At 26.3% G+C, this 17,580-nt stretch overlaps 1 protein-coding gene and 1 pseudogene across 2 annotated transcripts; both read left to right on the top strand.

Moving 5' to 3' along the window:
• The first annotated feature begins 4,027 nt into the window (after window positions 1-4,027).
• Window positions 4,028-8,083, top strand: LOC101511281 (plant cysteine oxidase 2). 2 transcript variants are annotated; one of them, XM_004489323.4, is made up of 6 exons: window positions 4,144-4,311; window positions 4,509-4,785; window positions 6,346-6,464; window positions 6,564-6,726; window positions 7,278-7,496; window positions 7,834-8,083. In XM_004489323.4, the coding sequence occupies exons 2-6, from the start codon at window positions 4,563-4,565 to the stop codon at window positions 7,956-7,958; spliced, it is 849 nt and encodes a 282-aa protein (XP_004489380.1). In that variant the 5' UTR covers window positions 4,144-4,311; window positions 4,509-4,562; the 3' UTR covers window positions 7,959-8,083. The 2 variants fall into 2 exon arrangements, with proteins under 2 accessions (XP_027187721.1, XP_004489380.1); XM_027331920.2 differs by lacking the exon at window positions 4,509-4,785 and having other exon boundaries at window positions 4,028-4,311.
• A 4,376-nt stretch (window positions 8,084-12,459) lies between these two features.
• On the top strand, window positions 12,460-16,430 carry LOC101490985 (uncharacterized; annotated as a pseudogene).
• The last annotated feature ends 1,150 nt before the right edge of the window (window positions 16,431-17,580 follow it).

The following is a 17,580-nucleotide window of genomic DNA, read 5'->3' on the forward strand; positions in this document are numbered from 1 at the left end:
TATATATATATATATATATCTTCAACCATTGTTGTTCTCTCGAATTGTCACCGTTCCCAAACCGACAGATGTTTTTATCCTGTTTTTGCTAATAATCCATCATAAACCAGAAGTGGTCGAACAATGGTGTTATGGTTCTATGTCTGAAAACAAAGAAATGGGATAATCAATTAAAAGGAAGAAGACGGGTCACATGACTCATTAAAGAAAGCTTTTAATCTGAGCTATTTGGTCAGAACAAAGGGTTGGAATTGATTTCTCTCATATTAAAAAGTCTTTTTACTTATATATCTTCCAACATATCAAATAAGATGAGTTTTACAATGACATGATGATAGAGTTAGACATTGACTACAAAACTATACATGAATGATTAAAATTATAACAAAAAGTCATGTGATTTTTTAAGTGGTCATGTGTCACTTAAATAACTTTTAATCATAATTATCAATGTATAATTGTATGATTAAGATTTAATCATCTCACCCTCTCATGTGTGTGTGTCTTGTTGGTTGACATGATATATCCCAACCATGTTTCGGGTAGACGCGGGTCCTCTTTTCCTCCATAGTTTAGTTGATCTAATAGTCAACAATTTTGTACCGAAACAACCCTCAAGCATCAAAGTCAAACGGTGTAAGCGTTTAAGACCGTAGTGTATTGATAAATTGGTACTTAACACAGCCCCCAAACATCAAGGGCCTAGAAGGGAACAAACGCTTAAAATCGACAAGTGTACTAACAAAATGGCATGGCCAATATACTACATAAAATATTATTATATGTGGGAAATTATAGGAAAAAATAAATAGAGAAATTTAAGGAACACGATAAAAAAAAATATAATGTAGAAATTCTAAGACAAGAGTTAAAGAGAAAATAATCAGATATAAGTTAAAAATATTTCTGATTGATGCAAGTTGTAATAAAAAATCAGAGTCGTATATATAGTGTCAGCCTCCATCTTCCTTTAAACTACTAAGCATCGTAAAACAATTTCAATCAACATGCATTATTTTAATCAACTCCAACAATTTCCATCTTGATTGAAAATATTACATTTTCTATTTCCATTGTCTACATCGAAAATTATAGTTCAAATGAACCATTATACTCCACCATAAAGAATACATTTCACTTGAAGTTAAGCTACTTCAAGAATTTTAACTTGAAGCTAAACACTAAAAGAATTTTCATTTGAAGGTAAACAACTCCAAAAATTTCCACTTGAAGTTAAACCACTTCAATAATTACTTGAAGTTAAATCACTAAAGAAATTTCTTCTTCATGGCAAAAGCCAAGCTAAAAATTTATGGTGCAACTTCTATGTTTGCTTTCTCACGAGGTTCTTCAGCAATCGATATAATATGAGATAACACCTTGTATCAATGCAACCAAATGCGCATATATTTTTAAACACTTGTGTAATCACGATTGTATCAACACGTCATTGACATAAATTTTTCACAAGTCAAACTTGATCCTTCCATCAAATTTCTTAACGTGAAATTTCATAGTGGAACTCGACATTGTAATTGTTTACATATTGTAAGCGTGCACCGAATATGTTTTCAAGAAAGAGAGATGAGTCTCAAAGAACAACTTAAGTACCAAATTTTTCCTTGCTATAACATTTCTAAACATCACTTTCACAGTATCACATTTCTTTTTTAATGTGAAAGATTAGACATTGTCGCAACCAAACTACTTGAAATGTCACAATTCTATCAGAATGCTACTCAAGCCCATTCTTTTTATCGACCTTTGTGAAGTTGCACAACAAATGCTAGTACCTATAGATGAAGCGTCTCTCGATCCATGCACCTCTACAACACTAGTTTGAACAACATCTATCCCCAAAATGATGTTGACTTGCATGACTTTCACGCCTCCATCACTCACCTCCTTAACAAGCTCCACAATTAAGATGGAGTTTAGATTGAGTGACATATGTCAATCTTAACAAACTTACCAACTATTTCAGCCTCGTCCCTAGTGTTTCACTCCTCTCTCATCACTTCTCTCTCATCACTTCTCTCTCAACCCTTCAACCCTTGCGACCCTATTTCCAAACCCCAACAGAACCATGCTAAAACCCTACCATAGCCACACTTTTTTTTATTTAACAATCCCAAACTACTTGCTTGACCCCTCCTCCAAAAATGTTATGGAGTTATAATTAAATATAAATATAAATTTTATTTTCTTTTGAATTGTCACATTTGGAGCACAATTGTGTTCCTATTTAATTGTCATTTTCAAAATTTGATGTAACATTAAATATTAGTTTATCAATAATACTTCTAATTATTTATTGCAAATAGATAAATATATGAAACAAAACAATAAATAATTAAGAATTTTATAAAAAAAAGATAAATAATGACATAAAAAATATCAAATTTTTGTTTGTTTGTCTTGCATATATGAAAAATAAAAAATTGACAATGAAAAATGAATCGACAGAGTATTTAACCATAACTTTTTAGTAATTATTATATATATAAGTTAGAAGTGAAAAAATTATTGTAAACAAAATCTCTCAATTATTAATCCTAGACGTGTCCCACCTCCAATTGAAGACGAAACAACACTTTGTATAATCTATCTTGACATAATTTTGTTTTTGAAAAAACAATTTTATTTAGGGGCACGCAAAAGTTGCATGAAGAACGAGGCTTTGAAAGAATAAAACACAGTCGTCTAAAACCACCAAATCGAAAAAGAAAGTATTATTATTATTATTATACATACAGATCAAGCACAAAACATATACTTTTTGACATCTAGTAAAATACTATTTATTCAAAAATAACAAATAATTTTTTTTATATCACCCGATTTTGATATCTATATTTTAAAATCGATTGTTTGACATAGAAAACAAAGGTCTGTCATATTCATATTATTGTATAAGCATTAATTTACATTGGGGCAAATTTCTTAGATCTCAAAAAAATGAAAATAATTACTTATAAAAAAGGTTTTATATATATTCTATAATTTTCAAAATAAAATTAATAAAATTTTATGTAAATTAATATTATTTTAATAAATATTAAATTGATTGACTTTATTATCAATTAAAAAATAAATATTATATAAAATTAGTTATATCAATTTAATATATGATTTTATATTCTAAAAGTCTAATTTTTTTTGATAAAAAACTTAATAATTTTATTAAAATGTTATTATAAACATTAAAAGTTAGTCTTTAAATTTTTTCTAAACATTGTTAGACCGTCCTGCATATAGTTTTAAATTGCGTAATATTTAATAATTTTATCTATTTACGATTTGTGTTTTTTTATTTTCATTGATATACAAGTGCACTTTTAACACAAATAATTAATATATTAAAATTGTTGTAAATCCAAAAGTATGGAATTTGATATTTAATTAATAAAAAATTAATATTTCTGATAATATATATAATATTATTTAATAAATAAATTTTATTTATATATTATCTACCGGTAAAAGTTAATCAATATGTATATTATAGATAACTTTCATCCAAAATTTAAAACACTCGCAAATACAACACACTAAATTAAATAATGTAAATAGATAACATATTATTATTTATCTTAGTAACATATATATATATATATTATTTAAGCAGTATATAAATAGATATTTATACAGTCAATGTTTAAGATTATATTAAATTAAATAATAATTCAGAAAAGGTATACAAAGCTTCTTTTTTGCTGATAAAGTATTTTTTCCATAACAAAAAAAAGTTGCTGATAATGATAAAATATCAAAATAACAAAATGATAGTATATGTATGAATCCTTTATTGGATTCTTGGATTTTGCAGCTCTCTTTCTTTTGTTGTAAGTTCTGATAAATAAATAAATAAAATAATATATTACAAAACCAACAGTGATTAATATAATAATTAACAATGACATTTAAATCAGATCAATATCATATCATACATATTTATATTATATAGTAATGTATTTAAAAATCCGCTGTTGAAAACAGCCCATTGGAATTGCAAACTTAGCCCCTGGTTTTCTGACTTCTCTCTTTGCATAATCCAACTGTTTTCTCTCTCTCAACTAACCCCTTTTTTTTTTCTTCTACTTCTTCTTCCTCTTTTATATCAAATGTCAATCCACAATCTTCACCCACCTTCACAATTTTTCATTTCTATTATCATTATTACTACAACAATTTTCACTCTTTTTTCATCCTTAATCTCAACAAAAAAAAAAAAAACACCAACAATAACATCATCATCAACATCAACAACAACTTGTGCAACAAAAAATCTCCTAGGAACAGCAAAAAAAAGTAAAAAAAAAACTTACCTCATTCTTATTTTATTTATATATATTATTAACTTATTATTTAATTCAATTCCCCTGTTTTTGCTCTGTTTTGGCTCTGTTTTTGAATATTTTTTTTCTGGGGTGTGTTGATTTTGCAAAATTTGATTGGTTTTGGATACCCTTTTGGCTGAATTAAGTTTATTGCATTGCATTTTTCAGTTGGTGCTCAAAGTTAAGAGCTTTATATTATTATAGCTGTTGGTTTTGGTTTGAATGGGGATTGAGAGAACTTTGGCTGATAGAAAAAGAAGAGATTTTTGTGAATTGCCAAAAGAAACAATTACTAGCAGCAAGTCAAGGAGGAACCGGCGGCGTCAGAAGAAGACGACGCCGCCGGTTCAAAAGCTATTTGAGACTTGTAAAGAAGTCTTTGAATCTGTTGAGACAGGAATTGTTCCTCCAACTCAGGACATTGACAAGTTACGGTCTGTTCTAGGTACGAGGTTCTTTATTTTTTGTTAATTTGTTTCTCATTGTTTTTGTGTTGATTATTTGTTTTGGGTATTTTTTTTACCATGAAGCACGGGCACAAATACCATAATAAATTATAAAAAAAGAAGTCATTCATATGCAACTATGCGTCATTGGATACTGACATGTATCAGACACTAAATATACTTTCAATTCGAAGTGTCAGTTTTTTATTTCAAAATTTTGAAAAATAGAAGTGATTGGATGTAACTACGTGTCATTGGGTACCAATATGAATTAGACACTAGATATGCTTTCAATTCGAAGTATTGGTTCTATGAAGGCTTTTTTATGTCAAAATTTTGATTAGGAATTGAAGATATTTGTGTGATTTTTATCTTGTTGGGGACTTATTACTAATGTGTTAGTGAAAATTGGGCTGAACTTTTCATTTTTCTTTGGAATTATAATCATTTTTTTTATGTGACAACTCACAAGGCTTTGTATTTTTGGTGCCTTATGTTATCATGTTTTTGTTTGGTATTGCTACTTTTATTTTTTTTTAAATTTCACCAATTTCTGATATTTTTTTACCATGAGTATTATTGTTTGAGTTGTGGGGGGTTCTCCTTAGTTTGAGATGTGATGTGTCTGTGTCTTAACATGCATTGCATGCATGTGTTTTATTTTTATGTATTTATATATTTTAAACTTTAAGGTTCTTGCCTTGGTTATCAAATTAAAAAAAGTTTGCATGTTGTCATGTGCTATTTGTTCCTCAAGATATTTATATATTTTGCATTGAAGTTTACAATGTGAGGTAAAGTTAATGTTCTTATGTGAATGAGACATCAAAAGCATATTGATAATTGACTCTTGCTTCTCTCTCCCCCCTATGTCTCTTTTCTTTTCCCTCATTTTATGTTTTTTCCATCCATTTTTTTTTATGATCAACAATTGAATTCTTGATATCTTAGAATTTACAACATTCATACACACTGCGCACGATCCATTTGACTTCTCTTGTGTAAGATTTTAATTTATGATTTGGTTAATTAAGACTATTTCGGTGATTAATGAGCTAGATTATAGATTAGTAAAGGTTTGAATCCCAATTAGTAAGCATGGAACTGTGAAATTTCAATTAATAGTGATGGACTTTATAGAAAGCTAATGTTTGGTGATTATTGTCAAAAAGGGAAAATATTGTTAGTGGCTTAAAGCCTATTAATCTAGGAACAAAAAAGCTAATTATTTAGTTAGAGTTAGTAATCATATGTCTATGTCAAAACTCAAAAGGATATTCTTCTATGCTTGTTTTATATGTCTTAAGATGGATACTTCAAAGTGAATTTGTGTAAAATATTCCTTTTGAATCCACTCTCACTTAACTGTAGTAATTTGGACCACAAGGTTAATTACCTACACAGGAAATATATGAACCAATTGGTGACAATTTTTGTTGACACGCTGTGTAAATATTTTTTACATTGTCAATCAGTTAATAACTGTTTCATCAATATTTGTGATTGATTGACAATATAAAAAGTTTTACACTTATCATTACTATTCTCTTTTTGTGCAGATGGAATAAAACCAGAAGATGTTGACTTGAAACCTGATATGCCATATTTCAGGGAAAATGCTTCTCACAGAAGGCCAAAAATTACATATTTACACATTTATGAGTGTGAGAAGTTCTCAGTAAGTGATACTAATAGCTATTTTACAACTGTACCTAAGAAAATTTATATTGTTTATACGACGGTGACCTTATAAATATTTTTATTTATTTTTGTATAGATGGGAATATTTTGTTTGCCACCTTCTGGTGTTATTCCTCTGCATAATCACCCTGGAATGACAGTATTTAGTAAGCTTCTTTTTGGAACTATGCACATCAAATCATATGATTGGGTTGTTGACTTGCCTCCTGAATCTCCTACCATTGTCAAACCCTCAGAAAGTGAGTACTTTTTGTGTTTTTTATTTAATAAATTATAGTGTTACTATGTTGTACTAATATTCATTCACTGTTTCTTATTATTGATGCTTATGTACTTTTATTCTTTTTTCAATTGGTGAAGCTAGACATGTTAAATATAGAATAGTCCTAAAATAGAAAAAAAAGTGGTTATTGTAATTAACATTTGATACCCTTTTTTATTTTCCAAATCAGCATCTTAATGTCTCAAATACGACAAATATGGCCGCAATATTGTAGTTGCAGTTACGGTTACGTTGCAATTGTCAATAAGGGAAACTACAGACAAATGGCGCCGCAATTGCAGATATCTCCAAAATATTTATATTGCATCTGCAATTGCGGTTTCGGACCCCAATTTAAAACTATAGTTTCATATCATTGTTTTTTGTTTTTACAAGCAAATATTCGTATGTTACTAATATTAGCGAGTTTTGTTAGTTTCCAGGATTCGAACCCTAGACCTCTAATAGGATATTAAAAAAAAAAAAAAGAAAGAAAATATAATTAACTTTGATATTATAATTTTGCAGGCCAAATTCCTGAGTTGAGATTAGCCAAAATAAAGGTTGATGATGATTTCACTGCACCTTGCAACCCTTCTATCTTATATCCTGAAGATGGTGGAAACTTGCATTGTTTCACAGCAGTGACAGCATGTGCATTTCTTGATGTTCTTGGTCCTCCATATTCTGATTTTGAAGGAAGACACTGCACATACTACACTAATTACCCCTTTTCAAACTTTTCAGGTAAATTTCATTTTATGATTCATTCTCTTTATGTCTTCTCACATGGATAAAACACGCGATTATATGCAGGAAACGATCTTGGTTGTTGGACGAAGATCGAATAGCTTGATTCTAACTTGACCAAATTTGTTTTAAAATACGACTCGGGTCGATATCTTTCAAACTAAATAACATGACTTAAAAGTAACTACGTGGAGTATTTTGGTTTTAAAATCAAAACCATTCAATATCGAATGAATGGTCCCGATTTTGTGAATGATCCACATGATGTATCTATTGTGTTCAAAATTGAAATCTTTAGTGTGAATAATATATTTTTTTTCTATGAAATTTTCAGTGGAGGGACTATCTATACCAGAAGAGGAGAAGAAAGCATATGAATGGCTACAAGAAAAGGACCAACTTGAAGATTTAAAAGTTGAAGGAAAAATGTACAGTGGTCCAACAATTGTGGAGAATTAGATAATCAAATTCTCTCAAAAACATACACACCATCTTTTTTATTCTTGTAATCATTTTCTGCTTTCAAATGTCCCTACAGAAAAAAAAAATATTAGAGAGGAAAAATTCTATCAATCTTTTGAGGATTTCATGCTGCTTTTCTGTTTTATTGTATTTTTTTTTAGTGTTTTTTTTTTTTTTTCTATTTTATTTTTAATTTTCTTTATGGAACAACAAATTGCCACTTTGGTGGTGCTATTTTCGGTCTATATGTTATATAGTTTTTCTTTTGTACATACCAATTAGAAATAGAAAAAAAATAGGAGATATTTGCTGCTTGAATTTAAAATAAAAACTAGTGTTATGTGTTTTTTGAAATAAATAGTAGCATTTTTGTTGTTTGTGTTTTCCAAATATAGGAATCATATTTGAAGTGTGTTGGAAACTAACTATAAATACATTTTTAAATGAAGATTCAAAGTTGAATTTATTATGTTGCGGAAGTTTAGTCTATTTTGCTTGACTCAATTTTGTTGGTTGTTTTTTAGTTGTTAATCACCACTTAATTGAGTATTTTGGTAACAGGTTTTTTTTTTCTTTCTTTTTTTTATAAAGAAAACACCGTGTGCACCACATTGTGTGTGTGTTGGATAGTTTATTATTCATTTTGTTACACAATAACTTTTACATTTTATTAATTCATAAATATTAAGAAAATAATAAATAAATAAATAAATACAAAAATAAATATGTTTACTAATTTACCTTAATTAATTATTAATTTATTTTCATTATTGCAAAATGATATAATGATAATTTCAGACTATTACATATAATCTTAATTATAATGTATGGTTAGAAAAACATAACTAATATTATATTAAAAATACAAAATCACATATTTTAAAACAATACTTTTCTATAAATGTGACATATTGTCATAGGATAAACACTGTTGACCAATTAATGAATTTTTGCCTTTTATGAAATGTTGAACCTTGTAAGTATGAAAATTCTTTAATTTCCGCTATCAATTGAAATAATTAAATAGCTTTGAATATGAATTTGAAACTAAAATATATTTTATTGATAGAGTATTATCCATTAATTCAATGGTAAATTCTTGTTGAGGTCAATTATTCTCATTGATCTTGTACGAGATATGCCAATATAGTGTCTACTATATTAAAACTTAAAAAAGCATAGCAAAACATGAAAGTTATTCATTAAAGAAAAATCAAATACCATACTTTTCTAAATTATTTTTTATGATAAACACATAGGTATAAATATATAGTAAAACAAGTCTTGTGTTTGATGTTAATTTTTCTTCTCTATGGTGTGAAAGCATAGTTGCATACTTGTTGCATGCATGCATGATGGTGACTGCATAATTCATGTGAGATGAAATTATTTACCGTACATATATTGCAACTAGATTAGATTCTTGACCTTAGAGGAACATGAAAAGGTGAAAGTGAAGAAGAGGCAAGTACATATATATATATATATATATATATATGATGGAAACATGTGATAGAGACTAGTTAGATAGGAGAATTAATCACATTGGATGGAAGCTAGCTAGCTAGAGTTGTCTAAAGTAATTAATTGGTGACCCTTATCACAACAATGAGGTTGATATGGCTTTATTAAACTTTTTTCTTGGCTTGATACTATGATTATCAAGACTCAACAGAAATGACATTGATAATTTAGAGTTTGGAATAATAACTAATAATTATTTTAATAAAGATTCAAATTTTAATTATTTTGAATAATTTGTCATTAACCAAAATTTATAAATAATTTAAACCAACCACTATATAATTTATTTATTTCACAATTTAATTAGTACAATTTTGTGTGTCTTATATATACATATATATCCAATAAAAACATAGAAATTTTAAATTTAAACGAAATTAAACATTAAAAGAATTATAATTCACACATGGCATGTTATATATATCTATTTACATTTTACCGTTTATACATATTTAATTAAATTATTAATTAATTAACTACTAATGTTTTCTGGATTTCATCAAGTTTGAAGCCTGAACTTACGATACAATTACATGTTTTCAGCCCAACAAAATGTATGCTTCAAAGATGTCATGTCAATTTGAATTTGTATGCTTAGAGCTTGAATCACAAATAAGGAGATTTTAAAGATGTTTATAGGAATATTAATGCATTATTGGGCTAGGATGAATTATCTTCTTTCTTGATCCTAATTTTTTTATGACCAATCTTTATACCCGACATGATCATATTAGGCCCAAGAAAAAAAATCTGACAATATACTAGATTAATTTAGACTGAATTGAACCATAATCACATTGGGTTAACAAAATCAACACACATTTCAATTATAATTATTATTTATAAAAGTAGCTCTTGTCATATAGGACGTCAGAAAAAAAAAAATAGCTCTTGTCATAGATAATCAATAAATTAAAAGTTTTTCATAAAAAAAATAAAATAAAATAAGATATTGATATGAATAATATCATCAAGTAAAATTACACATACAATCGTTTAAGTCTACTTTTTTTTTTTAAATTGGTAATTTATTTTTATGAAATAATCATTATTGTTACATTTTGTTTGTATTTTTGCCCTTTTAAAAAAATTCGGTTTAGAAAACACACAAAGTCATTTTGTGATGATTATTTGAATATAAACCATCACATTTAAGTAGGGTAGTTGAAATGGAGGAGGATATTAAGTGTTTTATGTGATAAAAAGTACTTCTTAAACTTAATGATAATTTATTGTACACCAGTAAGACCAACAATGTTGTGTTATATAAAAACCAATAAACTTAATGATAATTTATTGTATACATGTAAGACCAACAATATTGTATTATATAAAAACCAATAAGCTTAGCAAATTTGAGAATTGTGTTTGATGTGCGGAAAAACTAAAGAAATAAGATTATTAATGTCAATATTAAAGAGAGAGTTGAAGTAACATCTATCATAGAAAATAAGGTGGAGATTCGACTTAAGTGATTTGAAGGAGATTAAATTTGTAGATTATGTAATAAAGAATTTAGATTAGATGGTGGATAATCAAACTGCTGGAGGCAAAAAAGACCTATAAAAATTATAAGATAAACTATTAAAAAATATATAAAGATTAAGGTAAGGAGTTGGATTTAATAAAAATAGTGAAATTATCTAACCAAAGAAAGCAGGGGAGGATGATTTGCAAAATGTTGGATTTTTAAGGTTTTTCAATTAGAGATTTGAGATATGGGAGAAGGAAGAATGTGAAGTTCACATAATAGCATTGACATGAATATTGTGACTCAACATTATTTTAATTTACTAAATGATCACATGTTTTTTAAAGTAACTTTTTAAAAAGGCTAATAGGGTAAGCGAAATGTAAATGACTAATTCAAGAAAAAAATTAAACGGCCAATCCAAAAAAATATTAAACTTAAAGGACTCATATACAAATTTGTCGTAAAATTAATATTCAAAACAACTGTATCAAAACCCAAATAATTACGAATTGAACTATAGTCACTCAATTCAAAGGCTAATTCCATTCATTGACCTATTTGTCTAAAATAATTAAATTCAACTCAATAGTTGTTGGCTAGCAAATTGTTAGATCAGGAGGGAAGTCTAATATAATAATATTTTCTTTTATTGTTATTTATTTTGTATTATATTTATTTATTGAATTACACGCCTTTTGATCACAATAATATTAGGAATATTTTTGAACATAATAAGTCAATTATTTTTAGTCAAATTATCGATTGTGTGACTATTGTTTAATTGTGAGAAGAGTCTAAAAGACCACGAAAATCTAGACAATAAAAAAAATAATAACTACACAAATGATTTGAATTCTTTATAGTCACCACAAAACTTAAAATATTAAGAATATGATTCACCTTATCTTTTTTATAATTTATATATTATTCGACACATTTTCACACACACACATATATACATATATATATATATATATATATATAATTTATTGTAGTTCAAAAAGTTATTAGTAAGAATTATTTAATCAATGGGGAGTTTAAATACATACATACATACATATATATATATATATATAAAGGATTTGAAGAAAGTGTTGCATATAATAGCTAAAATATTACTTGACCTCCAATATCTGTTCTTTTAAATACTCCTACTTCAAATTGGCTTTTCCTACATCAATTGAATAGTCTTTTGAGTTTACTTAGGTACTCTTGATGATATGGATCTTTTGTCTTTAATTAGAATTTATATGTCAAATTCATTAATTAACTTGGGAGCACGTGAGGGTGGCAAGTGACAACTAATTAATAACCTAGCATAATATGTGATTAGCACTATATTAGGCCTAGAGATCTACAATCACCACTGGTCAATACAATTAATTTAGGTCTAAACAACAATTAAGTTGAAATTTAACTTGCTATATATAATTCTTAATATCCTTGCATGATTATATATATAGTCAATCTCATAATTCCTTAAATTAATTTGTGGGAAAAATGACCAAGATATTTATGCTACTATGTCTAGTAATCTTCTTAGCTTCTTCTGGATTTGTTAATGGCTCAATTAAGAAGGAGAAGGATCATCATCCACATATTTAAGTTGTTTGAACTCAAAAAGGTGATCTTTCTTTGAAGGTCACTAATTGGGGTGCTACACTTGTTTCACTGGTCATTCCTGACAAGAATGGTAAAAATAATACATATATTTGCATATTGTTTAATTAGTAATATTTTAAAAATCGAATCAACTAGTTGAACAGTGAATTAGTAGTGTCTTCCATTTTGAATATTTGAGAAATTTAAATATAATTTTGTTTTAGTTCAAGTAATTTAAATCAGTTGAACTATGATTTCAAGGTCTCTTTAATTCGATATTTAATTTAATTTTTAAAATATTGATTTATGCGTTTACTATAGTTTATTTTATATAATACATTTTGTATTAATTGTTTAATTAACTTTATGGTTTAATTTGTCTCAGGAAAGTTAGGTGATATTGTTCTTGGATATGATGATCTCAAGACATACACGGTAATTAGTCTTGTGTTCTAAAACATTGCCTTGAATATGAACTATAAACTTTGAATTATGTTTTATTTTCTTGACACTTGAGATAAGGTTAAAACTTGTCGGTTTAAACTTGTGTGCTAGTCTTATGTATTGGATTTTTTATTTATTTTTATAATATAATATATCGAATAATTTACTCTTGTTTTGTTCTACAAAATTTATTATTTTTGGTTCCTTAGTTTTATTTGTTTCAACACCTTATTTCTTAATTAATTATAGGATACTTTACTTTCTTAGAATTCATTCTCTTGAAATTAAAAGGTTAAAAAAATCGAGACAAATTCTAATATCATATAAAATTTTAAATCTTATTCAACTTTACATACTACATTAAATCTTAGTTTAGTGGTAAAAATTCAATGATATTATATTAAATGTAAGTTGTTTATGAGAGATGATCAAACACATACAAATATTTAAGACAAATTTTAAATACGAGATATTTTAAATTTATAATAGTATTTTTTCAAAAATATTATATTTTTTGACAATTTTTTTGAGTCAAGTAATCTAGTGGCTAAGCTAACACATATTAAGTGTAGAGAAGTAAAAAGTATTGAGTTAGAACTCGAGTCCATACATATCGATGTCATTGTAGTCACCAATTGAGTTGTACTTATATGACATAAGAAAAATACTTTAAACACTTTAGAATATGAAATCATGTATTAAATTAATATAACTGATGATTTTTTTTTATTGACAATAAAACTAATTGATATAATATTTGTTAAGATAATATTAATTTTGGATAAGATTTTATTAGTTCTCATTTTTAAAATATTAAAATATGAGACGTTTTTATTAGATAAAATTTTTATTTCTTTAAAAGCCTTTTTTATTTAATACATTTTTTTTTTATCTTCTTAGGCCTAAAATGATTACTTTGGTAGCCTTCCTATTAGACATGTATTACATCAAGAAATAGAGTTGAAATCCCTTGGAAAATAAATATAAAATGGGCATTAGTATTAATTTAAAATGATATAAAAACCAAAATTGTATTGTAAGATGAATATTGTCTAAGTTTTATGTAAGCCTTATCTCTAGTAAATTTGACAATTTTTTCCAATATAAAATATAAATAGCTAGTTGAATGTCTCAATGCGTTGAATAGCATTTGAAACTGGCTTTGACAATTTTTTATCTTTTTTTCTTCTTTTCCGATTTGATCTTTTATTTAATTTTAAATAAATAATTTGATATTTTATATTTTAAAATGTTAACAATGTTATCATTCTTTTACAAAAATTCATCAAAATTTTCAAACAAAATTAATAAAATTAATTATCATCTTCAATATAATGCAAATTTCATCAAATTTATAACTCAAATCTTCAAATAAATTCATATTTTCATTCTTTATATTTTCGAATTTTTGTAATAAAATTAAATAAAGGACCAAATTGGAAATATTAAAAAGATAAAAGACTGAAATATTATCTGAAATTAAGTTAAGGGACTGCATGAGCTATTGTGCCTTTTAGTTATCATATATCCATAAGCACATGTGATAGATTTTTACTATATAATACTCTTTAGGACATTTTTATAATAATCAGTTAAGTCTGCAAAAATTAATGTATTTGATTCATATATTAATTCAATTATTTTAATCTATATATAGCTAATAGCTCAATTGATAGTAGAAGAGAATAAACGATGATACTTAATATTTAAGTATTAGGTTCGATTCATACAAAAAGTAAAAATTTGTTAATTTCCAAAGAAAAATAACGTCAAAAAGATTGTTAATAACAATATTGGTCTAAGGAACCGAGATGATATAGTTAGTGTATAGAAATTAATCTCCATGTAATATTATAGTTGGAAATTGTACGAATTTCAATTAGTGTTTACATGAACCCACAATAATTCTAACTACAATGATACCACAAAAAACAATTTGAAATTTTGGTACATAGGTTAATTTGGTTTACCACATCTCATCATATTTAGAAACATGATCTCTTAAATCTTTTACTTTTTTCTTAGGTGGAACTAGAGGATTCAGTGATGTTCTTTGGAAAGTGGAAAAGTATGAAAGTTCTATAATCAAATTCAGTTACCATAGTTTTGATGGCGAAGAAGGTATGCACTAATCAATTAATGTCATGATAGATGCTCATATGTATTTTTTTTCTTCTCTTAATCGAAATTTAAATTACTATATAATCTCATTTCTTTAAGAATAGGAAGATTAAGAGCAAAACAAATTGGGTACCCCTTTACATTTTTTTATGCGTATCTAATATGATTGTGATCTAATTGTGAAGCTCATAGACTCATTTGTTACATCAAATGTCATGTGTTTTGTTATGTTTATAATAATACAAAATTTTCTTAACAACAATAAAAATTTGAATTAACCTATATATCAAGTTAACTTCAATGATCCAATTTCTAGCCTTAATTATTTCAAAAGACAGTGTTTTTAAAATGGACTGACCGATTCAACTGAAAACCAATTAGTCTATTAATTGATTTGATAGTTTGTCTTAATTAAATTGAATTATAATTCAACTGCGATTAGTTTAATCAATTCATTTATTTAAAAAAAAATATAATTTTAATATTTATTTATTTTTAATTCGCTTATTAGTCATCAAATTTGAATTGTGATTTAATCGATTGAACTAGTTGAAGCATGATCAAAAGGTCTGATGAGTTCAATCCGACTTTGTTTTAAAAACTCCCTTTTTTTTTTCCTTTATATTTTTCCTCTTTGATTAAAAAAATAGTAAATGTACATGCTTGTAGTTTGAATATAAATATAATAACATAGTATTTATTTGTGTTAATTACAGGATTTCCTGGTGACCTCAAAGTAACTGTGAGCTACATTCTAGGAAAAAACTCATTAAGCATAATTATGAAAGCAAAAGCATTAAACAAACCAACACCAGTTAATTTGGTTAACCATGCTTATTGGAACCTCGGAAACCATAATAGTGGCAACATTTTAGATGAAGTGTTAAAAAGTTTTGGATCAAAAGTCACACTTATTGATGACCAACACATTCCAACTGGAAAATTTTCATTAGTGAAAAATACTCCATATGATTTCCTAAAGCCACAAATTGTTGGTACAAGAATTAATCAATTACCAAAAACTAATGGTTATGACATTAATTATGTACTTGATAGTGAAAAATAAAATAAAAAATTAAAACTTGCAACTATAGTGATGGATAAAAAATCAGGGAGAGTTATGAAGCTTAGTACAAACACTTCCGATTTGCAATTTTATATTGAATTTTGTAGAGAATAAGAAGAGAAAAGACGGATTTGTTTATCAAACGTGTTCTACACTTCGTTTGGAGAGTCAAAGTTTTCTAGATTTTGTTAATCATCCTAATTTTCCTTCAACTATTGTGACTCCAAAAAGGGATTAGAAACAAGTTATGTTTTTGAAATTTCCTACTAAAGTTCCAAGTGCTTTTCCAAAGATTTGAGAATTTTTCTGTTGACACTTTTTACATATGTGTGCATTGTTATTATTAGTGTATAGCATGACTCTTCTATTCATGCCAACGAGGGTTAATTAAGTAAATAAGTGTTCTTATTAGTTACTCTTATAATTTTTCATGCTTCATTTGTTTTGTAATAACTTATACCGCCTACAATATTATAAGTTAAGTTTATGACCTCAGATATACTCCGAAAATAGAGATGTACTTGTATCTGATATATATTCGATATTGATACTTCATAGATATTTGCAGATATGTATCTTAGAAATATCAAAATTATTGTTTTTATTTTTAAAAATTTAATTTATTTGATATTTTTGAAATACATCATGAATACTTGCAAATATGCATTCTATAAAAATCAATGAAATAATGAAGGTGAGACAATTTTTTTGAGGTATCAATGATTTATTTTAAGATATTGTTACTATTTTTGAATTAAAAAAATCATCTGGTGAACGAGACTTCAAAATTATTTTTTTATCGATGAAACAATTAAAAGTGTGTTCAAATTGTTAACTATTATATAAAATTAATATTTATTTAAATTATTTTAATGATATTTTTATTAATATAAATTATAATATATATATATATATACTATAAAAATTATGATCATTATAATTATATATTTATAAAGAACGGTCAATATATTTTTGTTATAAATATTATACATGTAATATTATTTTTTTAATAAAAATTTTGCTAGCAAATTCAAGTTGTATCATATCTTAAATTTCAAAAAATTTACGTATTTGCGTATTTATATTACACTACGTACTCGTATGACGTATCTATGCTTCATAGTTAAGTTTGTCGTACACTATATCCATGTTTCATTGTTAAGTTTATTGAGTTCGTTATAAAAGTGCATTTGTTTAAAGATGATTTGAGGAGAAAATAATTTTTTAAAATTTAAAAAATTAATGTTATATAAATCTCTTTTATCCCTATTTTGATAATATAAACACCTAAGTAAATCTCTTTTATCCATCTTTGTCTTGATTTATCTCAACAAGTATTGCTTATTGGAATTTTGTTTCAAAATCCATATAAAACTTTCGTATTTTTT

This window comes from Cicer arietinum, chromosome 2, assembly GCF_000331145.2.
Source record: "Cicer arietinum cultivar CDC Frontier isolate Library 1 chromosome 2, Cicar.CDCFrontier_v2.0, whole genome shotgun sequence".
NCBI lineage: Eukaryota > Viridiplantae > Streptophyta > Magnoliopsida > Fabales > Fabaceae > Cicer > Cicer arietinum.

Coding starts and splice junctions, on each gene's coding strand:
- LOC101511281 (XM_004489323.4), top strand. CDS start 4,563: ATGGGGATTGAGAGAACTTTGGCTGATAGAAAAAGAAGAGATTTTTGT. Junction 6,465..6,563: donor ATGAGTGTGAGAAGTTCTCA/GTAAGTGATACT, acceptor ATTTTTGTATAG/ATGGGAATATTTTGTTTGCC. Junction 6,727..7,277: donor CATTGTCAAACCCTCAGAAA/GTGAGTACTTTT, acceptor ATAATTTTGCAG/GCCAAATTCCTGAGTTGAGA.